The sequence below is a fragment of the Lycorma delicatula genome, chromosome 11 (assembly GCF_047948215.1).
Source record: "Lycorma delicatula isolate Av1 chromosome 11, ASM4794821v1, whole genome shotgun sequence".
NCBI classification, from domain to species: domain Eukaryota; kingdom Metazoa; phylum Arthropoda; class Insecta; order Hemiptera; family Fulgoridae; genus Lycorma; species Lycorma delicatula.
Window position 1 is genome coordinate 56624617 of NC_134465.1, and position 18860 is coordinate 56643476.

General features: G+C 28.2%; 2 protein-coding genes across 4 annotated transcripts in view; one reads left to right on the forward strand and one right to left on the reverse strand.

Moving 5' to 3' along the window:
• Positions 1-18860, reverse strand: part of NitFhit (ntrilase and fragile histidine triad fusion protein NitFhit) — a 25478-nt gene continuing 6618 nt past the window's right edge. For all 3 annotated transcript variants that reach the window (XM_075378435.1, XM_075378436.1, XM_075378434.1), the window contains exons 2-8: positions 15094-15421; positions 11869-12024; positions 8472-8672; positions 6886-7098; positions 5347-5668; positions 3685-3860; positions 1-294 (exon numbers count right to left, since the gene is read on the reverse strand). In XM_075378435.1, coding sequence (XP_075234550.1) covers positions 100-294; positions 3685-3860; positions 5347-5668; positions 6886-7098; positions 8472-8672; positions 11869-12024; positions 15094-15405 — 1575 coding nt within the window. In that variant the 5' untranslated portion in view covers positions 15406-15421 and the 3' untranslated portion in view covers positions 1-99. The remainder of the gene's footprint in view (positions 295-3684; positions 3861-5346; positions 5669-6885; positions 7099-8471; positions 8673-11868; positions 12025-15093; positions 15422-18860) is intronic.
• LOC142332162 (uncharacterized) overlaps positions 18382-18860 on the forward strand; it is a 25675-nt gene continuing 25196 nt past the window's right edge. Inside the window, exon 1 of the mRNA XM_075378437.1 lies at positions 18382-18762. The gene's annotated coding sequence lies outside the window, so the exon portion shown is untranslated. The remainder of the gene's footprint in view (positions 18763-18860) is intronic.

Consider the following 18860-nt stretch of genomic DNA (forward strand, 5'->3'; position numbering starts at 1 on the left):
TGTAAAAAAAATAAACTGATTTATTATTCTTATTAAAATCATCACCCCTTTTATAAATCATTATTTTTATTTAATTTTATACAAAACTCTGAATGTAAACTAACATTTATCTGTATGATTGTAAAGTAAATTTTTGTCAAAATATTTTTTTAACATAGCAGCTTCACTGTTCATATCTTCTTCATCTCGCCATGGTTTATCCTCTGATTTATCATGCTCTTGAAGCTCGTAATAAATCTGATCATTTTGTAGAAAATCACCTTTTTTTCTTGGAAGAATGTGTACATGAAAATGCTGAAAAACCAAAAAATTATTATACAATATACACATGTTGTTAAGTAATGTATAAAGTAATTTAAAAAAATAAAAAGTATTTTAATAAATTACATGGCTAAAAACAACAAACAATGAAACAATACTTTTATAGAGAGCTACTCAGTGAAATATTAATCATGTGAACAAAACTAAGTTTACTTATCTTTTATATATAAAAATTAAAAAACTAGTAAAGATTTTTCAAAACACTTCTTAGATGGCATAAGTAAACTCTAACAAATATTTTTAGTTTTAAATGTAATTTATATGTATTACCCTTCTAATGACAGTTTCCTTCAAAATAGTCCAAATTGTACTTATTCAGTGATGCAGAGTATTATTGTATTATTGTTTTCTACAGTCAAAGATATGGAGCAGATCAGTTTCTGTCAGGTATTTTAATGTACCGAAAAACATGATACTAAATCTGGAGTTTATTCAAATACAGTAATGTGTTGTCGACCAGAAACCACTTGAATAAGTGTTGTATGAGCTGGTGCATTATCCTAATAAAGAATGAAACAATTTTTCCACAGTTAGTTTTATTCTCTTTTTCTTCTCTCAGCTTTGCAAAACTTCCTCATAATAATAGCGGTTACCTATTATACCTTCTGGAATCTTTCTCCAAAATTATGCCCTTAGCATGGCTCCAAAAAGCCATTAGCATAGTTTTGAATTTGGACTTTTTTTGTTGAGCTTTTTTTTTAATCCTTAGTAATGACAATATTTTTCAATGCACTGACTGTAATTTTGCCTCAGGATCATATTGGAAGATCGAGATTTTATTATGTGGTAATTTCTTGAAAGTGTTGGAAGCTGGCATCAAGTTGCTGCAGCACATCAGTAAAAATTTCCTCATAGTATTCTTTTTTCTCTGGTATGAGAAACCTATCTTGGCACAAAATGTTTTCATGTTTAGATCCTAAGGAAAATTTTACACATAATGTTTTATTCACAGTTTCAACTATCATTTGCGACTGAATTGACAATCTTCTCAAACAATCTACTTAATTTTTTCTGAAGGCCATGAATGTACAAATTTGTCAACAAAGTTCACTGCCAAAGAAATCACAATCAATTTTCACAGCTTTATCTCAGAGGTGTTGTTATTTATTAGTGTATTTATTTGCCCATGCGCAGTTAAATTTTTAGTTTTATCATATTTTAAAATTTTCACTTTTGGAAATGGAAAAGAAGTTTAAGATCAAGATTCATTTATCCATACAACACAATAAACATGTATGTTTCTATGTACAATTTAGGCCTTACCAATATAAAAATGTTATAATCACAATTTATTTAATTTTTCAAATCCAAACATCTCAATAACTACAAAATCAATCTTCATCAAAATGTTGCTATCTCTAGAAATGTTTGTAGATTAATTTGATATTTTTCATTTTTATTTTATTCTCATCAATTCTAATCCCTTTCAAACACTGCAGAATGATAAGGAAAATTGTTTTATTTAAAATAAAGTTATTATTAATTAGTATACTTGTATTATATACACATAAGAGTTTACATTAATATTCTTAAAGTGTATTTTTATTTCCATACAAATTTTTAGGTCTTTATAAACTAGGTGACGGCTATAACATCCTATAATCTAAAATTCTTAATCATCACTAAGCTTTATATTTTATTCTCGACTATTATTATACTTACCTTGGTTCACTGACAACATATTGGATCATCTAAAGAGGAAATTTCCTTTAAATTCAGTAAATTTATTTTTCCCCTAGTTCTACTTAAAAAACAATGATTTTAGTTCAAATACAATAAATTATGTTCAATATTTTCATTAGCCACCCTATTTTCTAGGTCTTTGTCCAAGCAGTTGAATTTCAGCTGTGATGTAAACGTTTTAATTCAATCTGATATGTACTTGGGCATTACATAGTAAATAATATAGAATACAACAGGCAACTTTATATTAACAAATAGTAGAATAAAAATACCCAAAAATAAACTTTAAAATGCAATATGTCAGCTAAACAACATTTCATAAAATAATTATATTATAAAGATTTAAAAAAATATCTTATAAAAATAAAATATAAATGTATAAAAACTTTTAATACTGCAAATTAATGTTTTGCAACCACGATTTAATTTCTTCTTTTCTTTATATTAGTAAAAAATCTTATAAGAAAGCAAATTTTTTTTTTTAAATGGTTGTAATAGACTGTAGCATTCTATCTTTCATCTTGAGTTTCTGAGTTTGATTTCCAGCCAGGCATGACATTTTTTCAAACACTACAAAAAATTCATCTCGTTATCATCCATAGGTGCAGCCAGACATTTACATGTAAAAAATTTCAGAGAAATATTCTCGTTCCAATAAAAATAAATACTTTTACTGAAGAATTAAAAAAAAATTAAAATAAATAAATTTATATGCAATTAATTTAAAAAATAAAATAAATCATTAACAAATTGTGAAGAGGGTTCATCCTGAGATTTCCTGAAATTTTGAGAAGTGCTAAAATAAAAATAATAATAATAAAATTATATTTAAATCATTTTAAAAATAATATTTTGATGATTATAAATATACTTTTAAAAAAAATTATGTACATTATTAAAAAAATACCTTTTTGAATAGTTTTGATTTATATTATGTAAATAATAAAATTCTTATCTTGTAATATATACTTTTAGAATCTAAAACTGGATATAACTATGTTAAAATAAAAAAAAAAACACCATTTTCTCAAATGTATGAAAACACACATTATCAACTATAATGTGTTTGAAAAAATAAAAAGTCAAGAGTTTACAAATAAATTTTCATGAAAGTATCAATACTAGGGTTTTTGAAATAAAAAACTATGCCCTGATAATAAATAACTAAAAAAAATGCAATAATCTGTAAAGTTTTACATGAAAATTGTAAATATATAAAAAATATAAATTTAAATGAATTCAGAAATGTCACAACACTCTTAAGGTTCTAAAATTTCATAATGATTTAATTTCAATAAATTTTATTCATGAAATACTGAAAAATCAACAAATACAAATTATTACACTTAAAAAAACAAAGAAAAGAACACTCATTATAATGAAAAATGCAAATAAACAAAAGCAGTCGATCCCACAAAATAAGAAATGAAATGTCTAAAAGTATTACAACTGTGCTATAGACAAACAAATAAAAACATTCTTTGTTCCATATGTTTTCTATAAATTCCACCAGAGTGTGGAAATACTAAAAATAAAAACTTATTAAATTCCAATGAACCAGCTCCAAATATAGCTGGCCGTCATTTACAGGTAAAGTAGACTATTTCTGAGTGCTTAAACACAGCACGGTTGTGGGAGTGAAAGATTTAATTATACATTATAAATATGATTGCTAATTACATTAATAGTTCTGCCAGCATCTGGTCCATCCTGAACAGCAACAGTAGTAGATCTAGCACCATGAACATGTTCCATCACTTCTTCCACTTTTTGCACTACTAAAAATAAATCTGCTAGTTCATCAGGCATCAGATCCCTTAACCTAAGTGCTGGCCTTAAAGGTGCTATCAACACATCTGTATTTTAATTTTAATTTAGTAAAAAATATAAACTTAAAACATAATAAATAACAATAATTAATATCAATAGAAATGAATATAATAATTATATTATTAGGAATGATTTACTTGATTGAGCAATTACATTGGGACATTTTCTACTATGTGGTGAGAAGTTCCTTCACATTCTAATAAATCCAGCACTATATACTATAATTATCACTACTATCATTCATTGCTGCTGGAAAAGGTGTGAAGGATAAGCTGTGGTGGGGATCATCTGGTGTGTTCATTCACGGTGGGATGACCTTAGTCACAGTCGAGTGAGGAATGATGGCAGATATGAATGCATTAACTATCAAAGAGAATTTGTTAGCTTGTGTGTGGGTCCACGAATGTACACACACTGGTAAAACATTGGAGAACATTAAGAATGATGACTCCTTTGGTCATTTTGGGAAATTGTCATAATCACAGCAAACATTACCGACATGGGATAAGAAGGCTTCTGCAACGGGAAGTGTTCTTAAAGTGCCATGCAGTGGGAGGTAGAGCATTTGAGTTAAGATGTGTACTGCTGTGGAGGCATTGATTCAATGATCACTGATGAAATCAGCACACAATGTTCTATAGAGTTAGGCATTCCAAGATCAACAATGCAAGACCATATGCAGAAGGACTTGAAAGTTAAATGCTTTTATCCAGCCACAGTAAATGTGGCATAATTGATTAAACAAAGTCAACTAGCATGAAGTCAAACCCATATAAAAAAAAACATGTTTAAGGAGAAAGGGATTATTAAATGTATGGAGAAAGTATGTAAACGGAAATTTCAAAAATAAAAAAGGACTACAACTGGGAAAAAACACTTACAGTTACCACCTCAATTAAAAAAGCAGCTGCCCAACTAGATAACAAATGATGCCAAAGAGGGGTAATTGCCACAATTTCATAGTATTAACAAACAATCCAAAGGATAGAGAAAGAAGAGAGAATTAATTAAGGAAGGAATTTTCAGGTTTCAGAAAATCAGAGTAAATAGTACTGACTTGCCCAAAACCAACAATTTTTAAAATAGCATTAAATAAAAATAATGTTTAATTAAGTAAATAAATAATAAGAAAGTAATATATTTGGAACTCATAAGTTTAAGAAGCTGTTCTCATTATAAAGATTCCAGGAAAAAACCATATTAGTGGGAGCGAGGCAGAAGATAATCTGTTTCTTTCTAACAAACTACATCTACTTTTAAAAAAAAATCATTTAAAATATTTTTCTGAATATTTGTTCATGGTAATACTTACATCCCTTATATACTAATTTTTTTAGTAAGATAAATAAACTGCTCTAGTTATGTGAATTACACTAGTAGAAATCTTGTTCTGCGCTATTAACAGTGGTTAAGTCTACTGTCATAAATAAAAAGAGTAGAATTACACTCTGTTAACTAAAATATAAAATTTACAATAGAATTTTAAATGCTAAACCATTTACAAAAGGATACGTCCTGGCACAACACATCGTTTATTAACAAATGCCATAGTAAAATTAGTTTGGTAAAATATACAAGCTTGTGAAATCAAAACTTGCCCGAATTGATAACTAGTTTTAGAAGAATTACTTTCAACATCCATTTTTGCTAGACTATTTTCTACTTCATCGATTTTAAAGATTGGTAACATTTCTGGATAAACATCATTCCTTTTATGTGTAATTACTGGCATTGTTTTACGTGCATTTTCTAAGGCCTTAAGATCAATATTTGACAAAGCAAATCCAGTGCCTTCAGTACATTGTGCTATTATAGTTCCCAAAGGATCTACTACCTGAAAAAAATAAAGGCTTTAAAATTTCAGTTAACAGAATCAAAATAAAACAACAGTGAAAATATTTTATCAATTAATTAAAATATTTCTGTAAGAACTCTTTTAAAAAGTAAGATGGATAAATTTATTAAATATTACTATTATAACCTCAATTTTTATTGCTCAGCACTTTTTGCACACCTTTTGGGTTGTAAGCATCAGAATCAGGAGAATAATCAAAATATGGTTAGAACTTAAGACACTTACCATATAAATCCTCAACCCATTTAACCTTGTGTATTTTATACAATTAAAATCTGAATTCTCTGATGTTTTGACAGATACAAACTAAGCCACAATTCCAAATGAAGTTGTCTTAAAATGGATTTTAACAAAAAAAAATTTCTATTAAGAAAGATTAAGGCTTTATTTTAAATTACAAAGATGTGTTTATTTTCTAAATATTGTCTTTATAATTAGCGTTTTTAGCTAACTGATGGGCTAAAAAAATTCTTTAAAATGTATATACATGTTGCAGCACATTTTGGTACTAAGTTACATAAAGTAGGAAAAGTAAACATTTAGTATACAATAAGTACATGTGGAGAAAAGAAATGTTTAAGGCAGAATAAGTTCCACAATTGCAACTTTGACATAATACAATTCTGACGTAATATAAACTAAATTTTCTCCTGATTTTTTTTTTTTGCTTGATGATATCGCTACATCAGCTTGAAGCTTGTGAGTGGGATATGGAATTTTGTAGCATATGAAAAATGCCATGCCCAACTGGTATGCGAACCCAAGATCTCCAAATGAAAGGCCGAGACGCTATCACTTGTGCCACGGTTTTGAGTATAACAAGTGATTTCACAGCTGTACACTTACTAAAAGCACCAAAAAATGCTAGTGCATACTTATTTGTGCTCATGTGCATTTGATGTAAAGACATTCAAAAGAGTCTTTAAAGTTTTTTGAATTTCTTCTAAAATATTTAATTATATTGAGAGATATTTTTTAAAGATTTTTCTTTTAAATTTAACATAAGATTTAAAGAATAACAAAAATACAAGCATAAAACAGGTTTTAATTTTTTAAAAACTTGTTGTCTCTAAAACTGTATTGTTCTAGGCCATGGCCTACTTCTATTAGGAAATCTGTTCCTAACAGCTACATATACGATAATTAAAAAAATTACATTAAATAAACTTATAATAGACAAAAATGATTCTACTAACCATAGCATGACCCCAAGATGTTCTTTTATGGTTATGGGAACCAGTTTGTGCTGCAGCCACAACATAACATTGATTTTCAATAGCACGACTTCTCAATAACACTTCCCAGTGCAAGGCACCAGTAGCGAATGTGAATGCTGATGGATATGTAAGAATCTGAGCACCGATATTTCTTAGAACTGCACTCATTTCAGGGAACCGCACATCGTAACACTGTTCATAAATAAACTAAGGAAAATAATGACATTCTATGAATATATTTTCCATTCTACTAAAGAATTTATTGTTACATTAAAATACACTAGCAATATTCACATTAGGCAACCATAGCACAAGCTTCTAGCAACAGAATCATTGCATGAATTTGTAATGGTAATCAAACTTTCCAAGGTTTCAACTTCCATTAAATAATTTCCAATGATTAAATTTTACAGTAATAATTCTTTATTCTACACAAAATTTGTATGAGTAAAAATCTGCTCTGAATATTATATATATTACAAATTTAAAAAAAAAAAATTACAAAACTGTAATACTTATTACATTTATTTGTTTGTTTTAGTTTTCTACTTTATTTGTTTTAGTCTAGTCATATGTTGCACACATTAAAATCATTATACATTTATGTCTCTGTAAATTACTATAAATCATATAGGAAAAAAAAGAGCCTTTAATATAACAGGCCATTCCTTTTTGTTTCTTTTTGTACAAGACTGTACAAGTCTTGTGGCATGAATTCCAGTCACAAAGTCCCCGGCCAGCCCATGAAAACAATAACAGTAAAATGATTTCCACAACTTGCATGCCTTTATTACCAATTTCCTAACACTACTACAGCTGTTATTGTATTTCATTATAATTGTGGCGTTATTGTTTTGAAAATAAGACACTTAGTCATTACGTACTGAAAATGATACATCTTACTTGTATATATATTTCACATTAAAGTACTAAGTTTTGGGTAAATTCAACTAACCCTTTAACTTTAACTTCAAAGGTACAAATGATAATACTTTTTTAAAAATTTTATAGTAATCAAAAGATTCAATTTTTAATCATACTAGTGACATGAGGTACCTAATTAATACAAAAAGAAATGGCAGATAGTTAAAATCATTATCAATAAGCTTAAAAACAACACCACAAACTGATTTTAGTTAATGATATTCTTGCTACAATAATGTCTGGAAAAAAAATTAAAAGTAAACAGAAAACAATCTTAAACGGTTTATAGATTTTGAAAGTTTTGACTGAATGAACAATGATATTCTTTGATAACTCATGAATGAATTCATGAAGTTATGTATATAGAGTTTGTTTATCGAAACCACCTAATTAAGTTCATTAGATAAATATTCACACAAATAGTTAAAAAATTACTTTACAATCCAGTCAATTATAAAATGAAGCAAGTATAAGTTATGGTAGTTTTTTAATATTTTATTAATTTGCCTGATAAGTTCAATAAAAATAATTATTATTGTAATATTGTACATAAAATCTTATTCATTAAATCAATACTTCTAATAAACAGTATGAATTTTTTTCAAAAGCTTAAAAAAAAAATTAAAAGGCAAAAAGGATACGATTCCCAAACCAATTTCTCCAACGGGTGAAGACACTGGTTTAACAATCTCTTTTCCTTCTTTTACATAATCAGATTCTTTTAATCTGATATTTCTCTCTGGTATATCGACATCAAACAAATGCAATTTTCTATAGACAGATACTAGGTCCCCATTGCTGTCAATGATGACATGTGTATTTTGAACTTTACCACCATCTATCTATCTAACAAAAAAGAAAACAATATAAATTACTGAATAAACTAAAATGATATAAAACATTTTACATAAATTCCTGTAACTTAAATCCATCAAGTAGATGGCAGGATATGCAGTAGTGTTTACCAGCTGATAAATGATTTTATTTGCTAAAAAAACTTACATTATTTTTTCATATAGTCATTATTTATAGCTACATATTTTTCTCAGTTGTGAACAAGTTTTTTCATTCAGTCAATGAGAAATGCTGGCAGTTTTTCCTTGATCCATGATCTTACTATGTTTTTGAGCTCATCAATCATAATAAAATGAATACCTATTACATCAGTCTTTAATTCTGAAAGAAGTGAAAATCATAGCGTCATATCTACTAAGTATTGATGATGTGGAGTAGATTTAAATTTAAATTTCAAGAGCCTCAGTGGTTGCACACAATATATGTAGCCAAGCATTAATCTTGTCTGCTGAATTATTGGCTCTGTAGAACGCTGAACATGACACACATGTCTATGTGTTTTAGCATATGGTGTAGAAGCACCAAAAGGAGGTGTTTCTACCTCCTTTTATAAGCACTATGAGTAGGTGGGAGAAATCTTATTGCCCACCTTCTCACAGTGCTTTGATCAACAGTTTAATCATTATAAACTGCTTTTAAATGACAATTAATGTCACTTTCATTCATGATTTCAACTGTTAAAAATTCAGTCAATGCATGTTGTTTTAGATGTGTGATAGCAGGCATACTTGATTCTATAACAATTGCAACTGACAGAAAATGTGAGAGAAAAACAAGTCAAGACAAATATAGAATGCAGTCAAAAAGTATGTTAAATCTGAATTAATCTGTTCATTAATAATATTGTTTAAGTATGCATAATTCCATAATTTTTGAGTGTATAAAAATGTGATACTTTATTATGAATATATAGATTATGGATGTATTGTCAATTCTAGATTTATACTTTGCATTTATGAGATAGTTGGAAAATGCTACTATGTACATTTTTCAACTATTCTTATGTATTTCAGAAGCATTATATATGTAGGGTGATTGTGTTCAGTGTGTAATGATTTGTTTGTTGTTCAGAAAGCCATATTTTATCTAGAATTTTTTAATTTGCGAGTTATTTTCTCTACATATTTATTCATGTATATTAGTATGATATATTTTGAATTATATGTAATCTTATATGTTTCTTTAGCTTATTGGTTTTAGCTTTCATGGTTTTTACACAGTGAGAAAGTAATTTATTGCTCCTTGTAGTAGCTATAAGCTATAAAGTAAGGTAAAATGTTTAGATCAGTTACAAATTTTGATATCTAGTGTTTTGTGATGTCTATACATTTCACAACCCTAAAAAATATAAAGAAACCTTTTGGAAATTTTTATACAGAGTATATCATGAAGTTCTCCCAGGACTTTCATAACTATTCTACTTGTGAAAATAATGGAAAAAGTTCACATAAACATGTCCTAAAATCTTTTTTTTTGTGAGTTACGGCTAGTGAAAGATTTTGCTTAGATTTCAACAACCTCAGTGAAATGAAGTCATACTGAAATTTTTAGGATGCTAATTAAGGGGCAGAATTAATTGTTTCTTATGATTTTTGACCTGAAAATTGAATGTTCCAGAACCATATCAGCAGTAGGTTTTGAGAAATTTGAGGATGAATACCAACAAACATGAGTAAAAAAAAAACTGTTTTTTATGTTTGACATATAATAACTTTGTTAAATGGGTAATAAACACAAAAATTGTAAACAAAACTTATAGAGAATACAATTCTGAACAAAAAGGTGTAAGAAAAGTTGAATAAAACAATGAAAATTTAAAAAATTCATTCATTTACACTCATACATATCATCCTCATTCATCCTCTGAAGAATTATCTAAACGGTAGTTACCGGAGGCTAAACAAGAAAAAAGAAAGAAAGAAAAGTCCTAGTTCCCTTAGTGAACTTATCTTCAAGCAAAAATGTGACTCCTTTGCCATCAATTAATACTGTAAGTCACAAAAGTGCTTTGAGTGTGTTTTAACATGAGTATCAAGTGGGCTGAAGAAAATAAAATGGCAGCTGGCAATAGTTTAATATTAAAATATTTGCAAGAAAATAATTTTAAACTGTCCATTAAAGCAAAAAATCAAAAGGCTATTGTCCAGTATTTTTCTGTTAAATAAGTAGTTAGTTATACTATTGTTATTTTCTTAATCAAATTATGTCAGTTATTCACATTAATAAATGTATATGAACGTACATAACATTTTCTGCTAGTAATTCCAGTAATCCGACACCAGGGCTACCTGATATGTGTCTGTTTATCGAGAGCCAACTGTAGTATATTAATTTGCAATCATATTTGCTGATGGCAAGTGTATGGAGTTTGTTTAAGAAACTAAACAGAGAACGTGTAAGAATCCCACCAACCTGTGTGTAATATTTGTTTTTTAACAATAACAATTTTTGTAATGAACTCTTTTGATACTTTGTTGTAGTTGAATTTGTTTTTAAGCACCAAGTATTTCTGTTACTGAGATGTTAGTATTCAGATTCATCCTGTCAACACTGATAACACAAGATGATTTACATTATACATTAAACATGTGAATCTTATTAATGCACTGAAACACTATGAAATACAAAAAAATTTTACATTATGATAAATGAACAGACACAATGGAATCTTACATGCTTTTTTATTAGTTTTTAAATACAGTTAAGAAACAACTGCATCTGCTCTTGCAGATATTTCTGCAAGAGCAACTGACAGTTTTTAAGCAAACCTTAAAATCCCAGTATTTATTATAACTCTTTTGGTGAAAGAGCTTATGGTTTTAAGTAATATTTATTGGCGACCATCATGGACAAAAACATAATAAGAAAGAAAAATGATAGATGATGTCAAGAAAGATAAACATTACAAAATGGAAAGAAAAATCAGAAAATAGGAATCATCGAAGGGTGGAAGAGTGTTATTGGGGAGGATGCCCATGATCCTATATGGAGTAGATTATGAATGCATACTACATACATCCTTAAATAATGAGACAACTATTGTAAATAAATTGAAAACTTTTATCAATAATGTGGAAAAATGTGTCAGTTTTTTTTCAATCTTTTGCAATGGTAGTGTTCCAAAACTGCAGATTATTATAGGCATATATATATTATACATATGTATATAATAGACTTACTCACCCTTTCATGAATACCACCTAATGATAACCATACTTCCAATTGTTTGGCTAATTCCCTGTAATTAGTAACTAAATCACCAGTGAGGGGTTCAGATAACTCGATCGCTTCTGCTCTGTTTTCTGCCACATAATCACAAGCTTCAGGTAGAAAAACTACCTAAAAAATAAACACAACACCACTTTAACTCATTTATAATTTTTTTTAATTTTTACTATAAGATGCTGAACACTTGTAATAAAAATATTAAAATATGATTAAATATACACATTTGTGATTTGGCTTTTAAATTCCAAATTAAATTTTATCAGTAGTTATAACATAAGTTATGAACACTTATCCAGCCACTTATCATGAAAAGAAATTGGTAATAATAGTAAACTCAATAAATAACAATTATGTGCGCAATTAACAAGATATAAAGATTTAAAACAATTACTAAATATTATTCCAAATAATTCCAATTTTTTGGAATAATAATATTCCAAATTTCTTATGTATTTATTACTTAAACATTATCAATTTTTAGTACAATATTACATTTTGGAATTATTTCATAATAAAGATTTAAAGATTGACCTTTTCTATCCCAAACTATGATGAACAAACTATGTTAAACAGCATAGATTGGCTTAGTTAATCTACATTTGAAATATGTTAAATAGCATGTGTTTATTGCAGTGGTGGGTTTTAAAAGTGTGGACATTATGAACTGCAGCTTAATGAACTGAACAGTACTGATAGTCATAAAAGATATTATAAAACGACAAGGGTTCATCAGGCCATGAGATATCAGGCAAAGTTTAAACAATTTGAGCATATCAAAAACTATGTCTCAATTCATTCCTTGTTATATGACAGCTGTGGAAGAATTTCTGACAAAATTATGCTACAATTAAAAATTATCCAGCAATCTCAAGGTTTCAATAACTACAGCAGAAATTGTAGCACAACAAATGTTTCAGCTTTGTTTTAGATTCCTTTTAAGGAAACTTGAAACCTTTCTGATTAAGAGAAGCTTTGCATAGAAAGATGTGGATCTTATCCTGAAGCTGCAGAAAATAGCTGAGAAGAAGCTATTTGGTAAAATGTGTTATTTAAAAGTCAAGCGGCTAACTGCAGGTTAAAAGCTAGCTGCAGAAAAAGGAACCAAGGTGATAAATGGGATCCCAGAATTGGAGAAAAAACAAAATCAAAGCATTTACCAGTCATAGCAACAAAATCAGAAGTCACTAGACAAGGTACATTAGAGGAGACAACTCTCATAGTGGAGACAAAATGTGGGCCAAATATAAAGTAAGTTCAGCACATCCACTTTTCCCCACTAGTACTTTATTTTACAGACAAATGTTCTCAACCTTTGAAAGCTTATTTCAAATTATATTGTGTGTATACAATGTACAAAGAAATGCACATTCACATTGTACATGTAAAAATACGATAACATTATACACATTGATAATCAGATGCAAATTTAATTTCTTGAATTAAATATTACTACTGCATTAGTTTAAATAAACATTTAATTACTTTACATAAGTTATAATTGGAAATTGGATGTTTCTTTACTCTATAATGCACTTTATTTACATCAATATCAGTACACCTATACCTCGCTTTACAGCCTAGAAACATACCAGAAAAGTTGGCCATAAAGTGAAACGCCATATAACGAATCAATTATTTTGATACAAATCCATACAAATTTAAATGGATATGTTCCAATTTTTTATAAAATAATATAATTTTTAATTCATAAAGCATTTTATTCTTCTTATTTCCTTTAAAAATGCTTAAATAAAAATAAAAATACAAAACAATGTAATAATAAACAGAAATTCAAAAAATAAAGATATAAATTAAAAAGCAAAAGAAATCATATGCACATATTTACACATATAATGAAAAAACAGAATGTAAAATGTTTAAAAACTGTTTTAATCAGATGACAAACATTAACATGAAGAATCTAAGCTATAGAATGGCTAAGCTATAATATGCTGCCACTATCACTTTCCACTGTTGTGGATTGACCCAGTTTAAAATATTAGTCCAGCATTGTCTGCTTCGTCTTGCTTTCTGCTTCTTTTTGCAGCGTTTTGTAACAGGTAATGGCTGAGTTTACTCCTCAAGACACTTTAATGCTGCGTTCTTCATTGGATCTTCATTCCCTGCTTAAATAAGAAAGCACATTTGACAAGTTTTTCTGTTAGCTGTTGGCATATAGCAGGCTCTGGCTCCTCAAGTGCTCGTTCTGTTTCTAACTGGAGCAGTTCCTTGTTTGAAAGTTCTCCGTCAGCATCTAGAAAATCAATCAATCACCTTCTTCCAAATCCTCAAAACCAAGATTGTTTACTAAGTTTAATATGTTTTGTAGAATTTCAGAAATAGAATTAACTTTAGGCTCATTAGTTTTTATGTATTCTCCAAATATGGTTCATTGTGGTTGATTTTAATTCCTTTCATGATTTGCTAATGTTGTCTATGGCATCTCTGATGCTGTATTTTTTCCAAAACTGTTTTAACAAAAATTCACCATCAGTTTCATGAATAAGTTTATGAAAAGTTCTATGTAAATAATAAGCCTTAAAAGTGACTATTGCACCCTGATCCATTGGCTGGATCAGAGCTGTTGAATTTTTGGAAAGATACTCAATCTCCACATCTCAAAGAATTACTGAATTAATTATATATTTAACGAAAATAGTCTTTCTAATACATACATACCAAATATGTTTACAATTCACCAATTAATACAAACTGAAACAAAACCCAACCTGAAAACAAACACGAATAGACATGAACTACACTAAAGTGACGACACTGTAAAATGGTGACAAAGGCAAAATGTAACAGTGCCGCCCAAAGGGAGAAGCTGAAACTATACAGAAGGTCACTATTGGCCGTATAAAGAAATATTGTGGGCTGTAAATCAAAAAAGTACCATAATTAAAAAAAGCTGTTATAGCGAAATGCCATATAAAGAGCAGCTGTATAGCAAGGTACAGGTGTAAATGAATGCTCATGTTTGTTGCTAATAAATTTCATTTGGAAAATGAGTTATAGACACATGTCAGCCAGGGTGATTTATCATAATATTCAAATTAACTTAAATAATGGGAAAAATGTAGTTGTAAAAAATCCTTTTTGCTAGTAGGCCTACCTTAAGATAAAGAGTGGAATTAATTTTAGCCATATAAACAAAATAAAACAACAACACAATAGTACCTTTGCTCCTGCATCAGTGGCCGATTCAATTAGATTTTTACATATGTTAAAATTCTCACTTTTATTATTTGTGGCAGTTAACTGGCACACTGCAATTGTACCTGAATTTGTAGAAGCTTTACTCATTTTCCTTTGAGTTAAAAAGTAATTGTTTGGTGGAGACTTTTTAAAATCATGAACAGAAATATGTTGTACAGATCTGCTTGCAGAGTTATTGCCAACTGCTTGACTAAAGGCTGAAAAGTGAGCAGATGATGCAGGTATTCTTTTGCCATACACAATTAATAAAGTTAATGATTTATAAAAAATCATAACTTTATTTCCAGACCTATAAGAAGAAAAAATAAATAAAAAAACATTAAATTGAATACAGATAAAAAACATACATCAATTAAAAAATGTACACAGCCTGACTAATTCAAGAGAAAAGCATAAAAGAAGCAGGAAAAAACATATCAATTTGAGCTTATTAATTAAAACTTCTTTATTTAAACAGTAACATAATTTAACAATGTTTCCTTTGTGAAAATCTTTACAACTATATTATAAGAGAGAAATATTTTTTTTACTTTCCTGGGTATATAATTGTAGCATATATTTATACAGTGTACTGTATAAGGGGGAAAAAGGGTCATTTGCACGTCATAGCTTTTTCAGATCTAGACTTTTCATGATCCCTTCTAACACAAAAATTCTGGAAGCAAGTATGTAATATGTATGTTGGCCTATGCTTTTCTTGATATCTTCAGACTGGGTAGACCGATTTGGATGAAATTAGATAATGATTTCTTTGTATAGGGCATTTACTGAGTTTGATGGGCTATTTAATTTTGATCAAATTCAATCAAAAGCTGAGGAAGATACAGGTTCAAAATTCCTGTTCATCAAAATTTTACTGAAACGTTAGGTAAACACTTTCAAATAATTTAATGTCACTTAGGTAGATAAGATACTTTTTGATGGTGCCTGGCCTTTTTAAACCTCCAAAAACAGAGGCTTAAAAAGGCCAAAAAATACTTTCTTTTTGTTATTTTTGTACTCATCAGATGAGTCCTCTACATTAGAATATAATTTTGGTTATATATTTGAGTAATTTCAACCAGTATTGGGAGGGGGGAATAGCCTAATTTTCTTGTTTTTTTTTATCAACTGTCAGCTATCTTCAAATTGGATTAATCAATTTTTTTTATGAATTTTTTTACAGTCTCTTCTGAATATGAGTCATTTTATGCCATTTAATTTTGAGGGAAGAGGAGGTTGGGTCTCATATATCAAAATTTTATTCTAGACAATAATTCTTTGCATAATTCAACATTGCTTAGGGAGCTTATACAATGTTAGTTCTTGTATTCCACATGACCCTAAATTAAAAAGATGAAGGCAAAAAACGTTTTTTACTTTTTCATTATCGTAAAAATGTCCTAGTTATATTAATGCTAAAATGTCTCATTCTGGCTGATGTCAGGATGCTGAAAACAGCAACAATTGTCACACTGAAGTCAGCTGTAACAATTGCAACAAAATAACTTTGATTTGGTATGCGCTTAAAAAATTTAATTTTAAATATAAACTGGAAGTCAAATTAAATATACAATAAAGACAATTTCACTAACTTAACGAGTTAAAAATAACCAGTTTACAAAAATAAAAAGTAATCAAATCACCTAGCCTGTAAAAATGTTGGCTATGGAAATTCAGTAATAATAAAAACAATACACTGGCCAATAACATTAAAAAAAATCAAAAATATATTAACAAACACCATAAAAATTAAGTTAAATCCAATCTTATACCAAAATTAACAAAAAAATATTTAATTAGTAATAATTGAAATAAATAATAAATTTAATAATTTGTTAATAATTAAATATGAGTAAATAACAAAAAAATACATAATTAATAGTAAAAAATATTTTTCCTCAAAGTGTATAGTCTACATTAAAAACAACTCAAAATTCATACAAAACCCACCCACTATTTAAGCCTACCATCAAAAGCTTTACTGAGCCCCCTCCTTCTGCATACAATCTAGACAGAATCTTGTCACAGTCAACACTAGAAAAATAACTTGAACACTAAATAAATTACTTAAACACTAAACTTGAACAATAAATTAAATAACTTAACCAACTGATTTATTCTTACAATTCATTACAAAAAAAAAAATGATTCCCCATCCAAGAAAAAATACAGTACTTAAACAAGCCTACAAATAAATTTACCCCATTATTAATCTCCTGACAGTAGCACGACTTAAAAACCCTCACATAATGTATAGCTAAGAAACACAAAAGTAAAATATTACAGTTAATGACATAATAGCTCTGATGCACAGAAACATATGACAATATATTATGTTACTTTCATCAAAAAATTACACCCAAACTTACATTTTACAACAGAATACGAATACAACAAAAATGACTGCTTTCTTCATCTCTTCACCACTCAGAAAAGATAATTTTAAAATACACGCACCTCTTATGATGGACTTATTTTTACATAACACAAAAATGTAGGTTTTAAGGATATACTGTAATGCAATAGAAATTGCGAGAATAAGAGAGAAAATAAAAAATGTAAATCAACAAATAGATCAGAAACAGCAACAGAAAGAAACAATAGAAAAGAATTTAGAAAACTGAAACAACTTCTAGAATAATAGAAACACTTATGTAAACAAAAGGATGGATTGGGTGCTGTTATAACAAGTCAAAACCTTGACCATCTACATGTATAAATACTGATGAGGGTTAGTGAATGGGAAAAGTGTGCAATAAATGTGAGAGCAGTGTAATAACAGAGAAGTGTACAAGTGAAGAGTGCATCACAAGCATATTCTGTTTTGTGAAAGTGTCCTTTTCTATGGTTAATTATGAGAAATTGGTCCATGAGTTTGTTGTAAACAGAGGAGATATTATTAATTGATAAAAATGTAAGTTAGTTTCCTTTTGTAAATAGTAAAAATAAATAATCTGTGTATAAAGTTTATTATTGATTTTATAATTGTTATTTCACTGTTACAGTCACTTGTTAATTTTGTATTCATTTTTATTAACTAAAGTAAAATCAGAATTGTATCTGCAATATATAATTTACTTATTTTGTATGTAGCAAATTATTCTATAATAAATAAATTGCATTTGTAAGAATTTTAACACGTGCTTTATCTTAATATACTTGTGGAATTGATAACACATGACAATAAAATACATAAAATTCAAAACAAAATCAGTAAAACTTCAAAATTCCAATCTCTTATCGTACATCTACTGTACAACACTCTGACATAAATCAATTCTATTATATATCAGTTGCCAGTACATAAAATTGCCCGCACCTTCCAAGAAAAGGTCACTGCATCACTTTTTTAATTACAATCAAAATATGAAAGATCAAACAGAATATTTCTCAATGTAGTAATAAGTACTATAGTATTGGCTGGCCATACTATTATGGTCAGCCATAAGTAGTGTTTTTATTTTACTACATTTTATATTTAATTGATGTCATATATTTTTAGATGTAATTTTAATTTTTTTAACATTTCATTTTAATTTTTATGTTTAGTATGTAATTGTAAACAATGTATTTTACAATAAATATTTACAACTGAAGGTGCGGGTTACCGTGAAAGTACTTTTGTAGAAATCATATGAAAAAAATAAGGTGAGTGTCATTTTATTTTATTTTCTGTACTTGGGTGGATCATGTTGAATCATATGTATAATCTTAAAGTATATAAAATATACAGAAAATAATTTAAT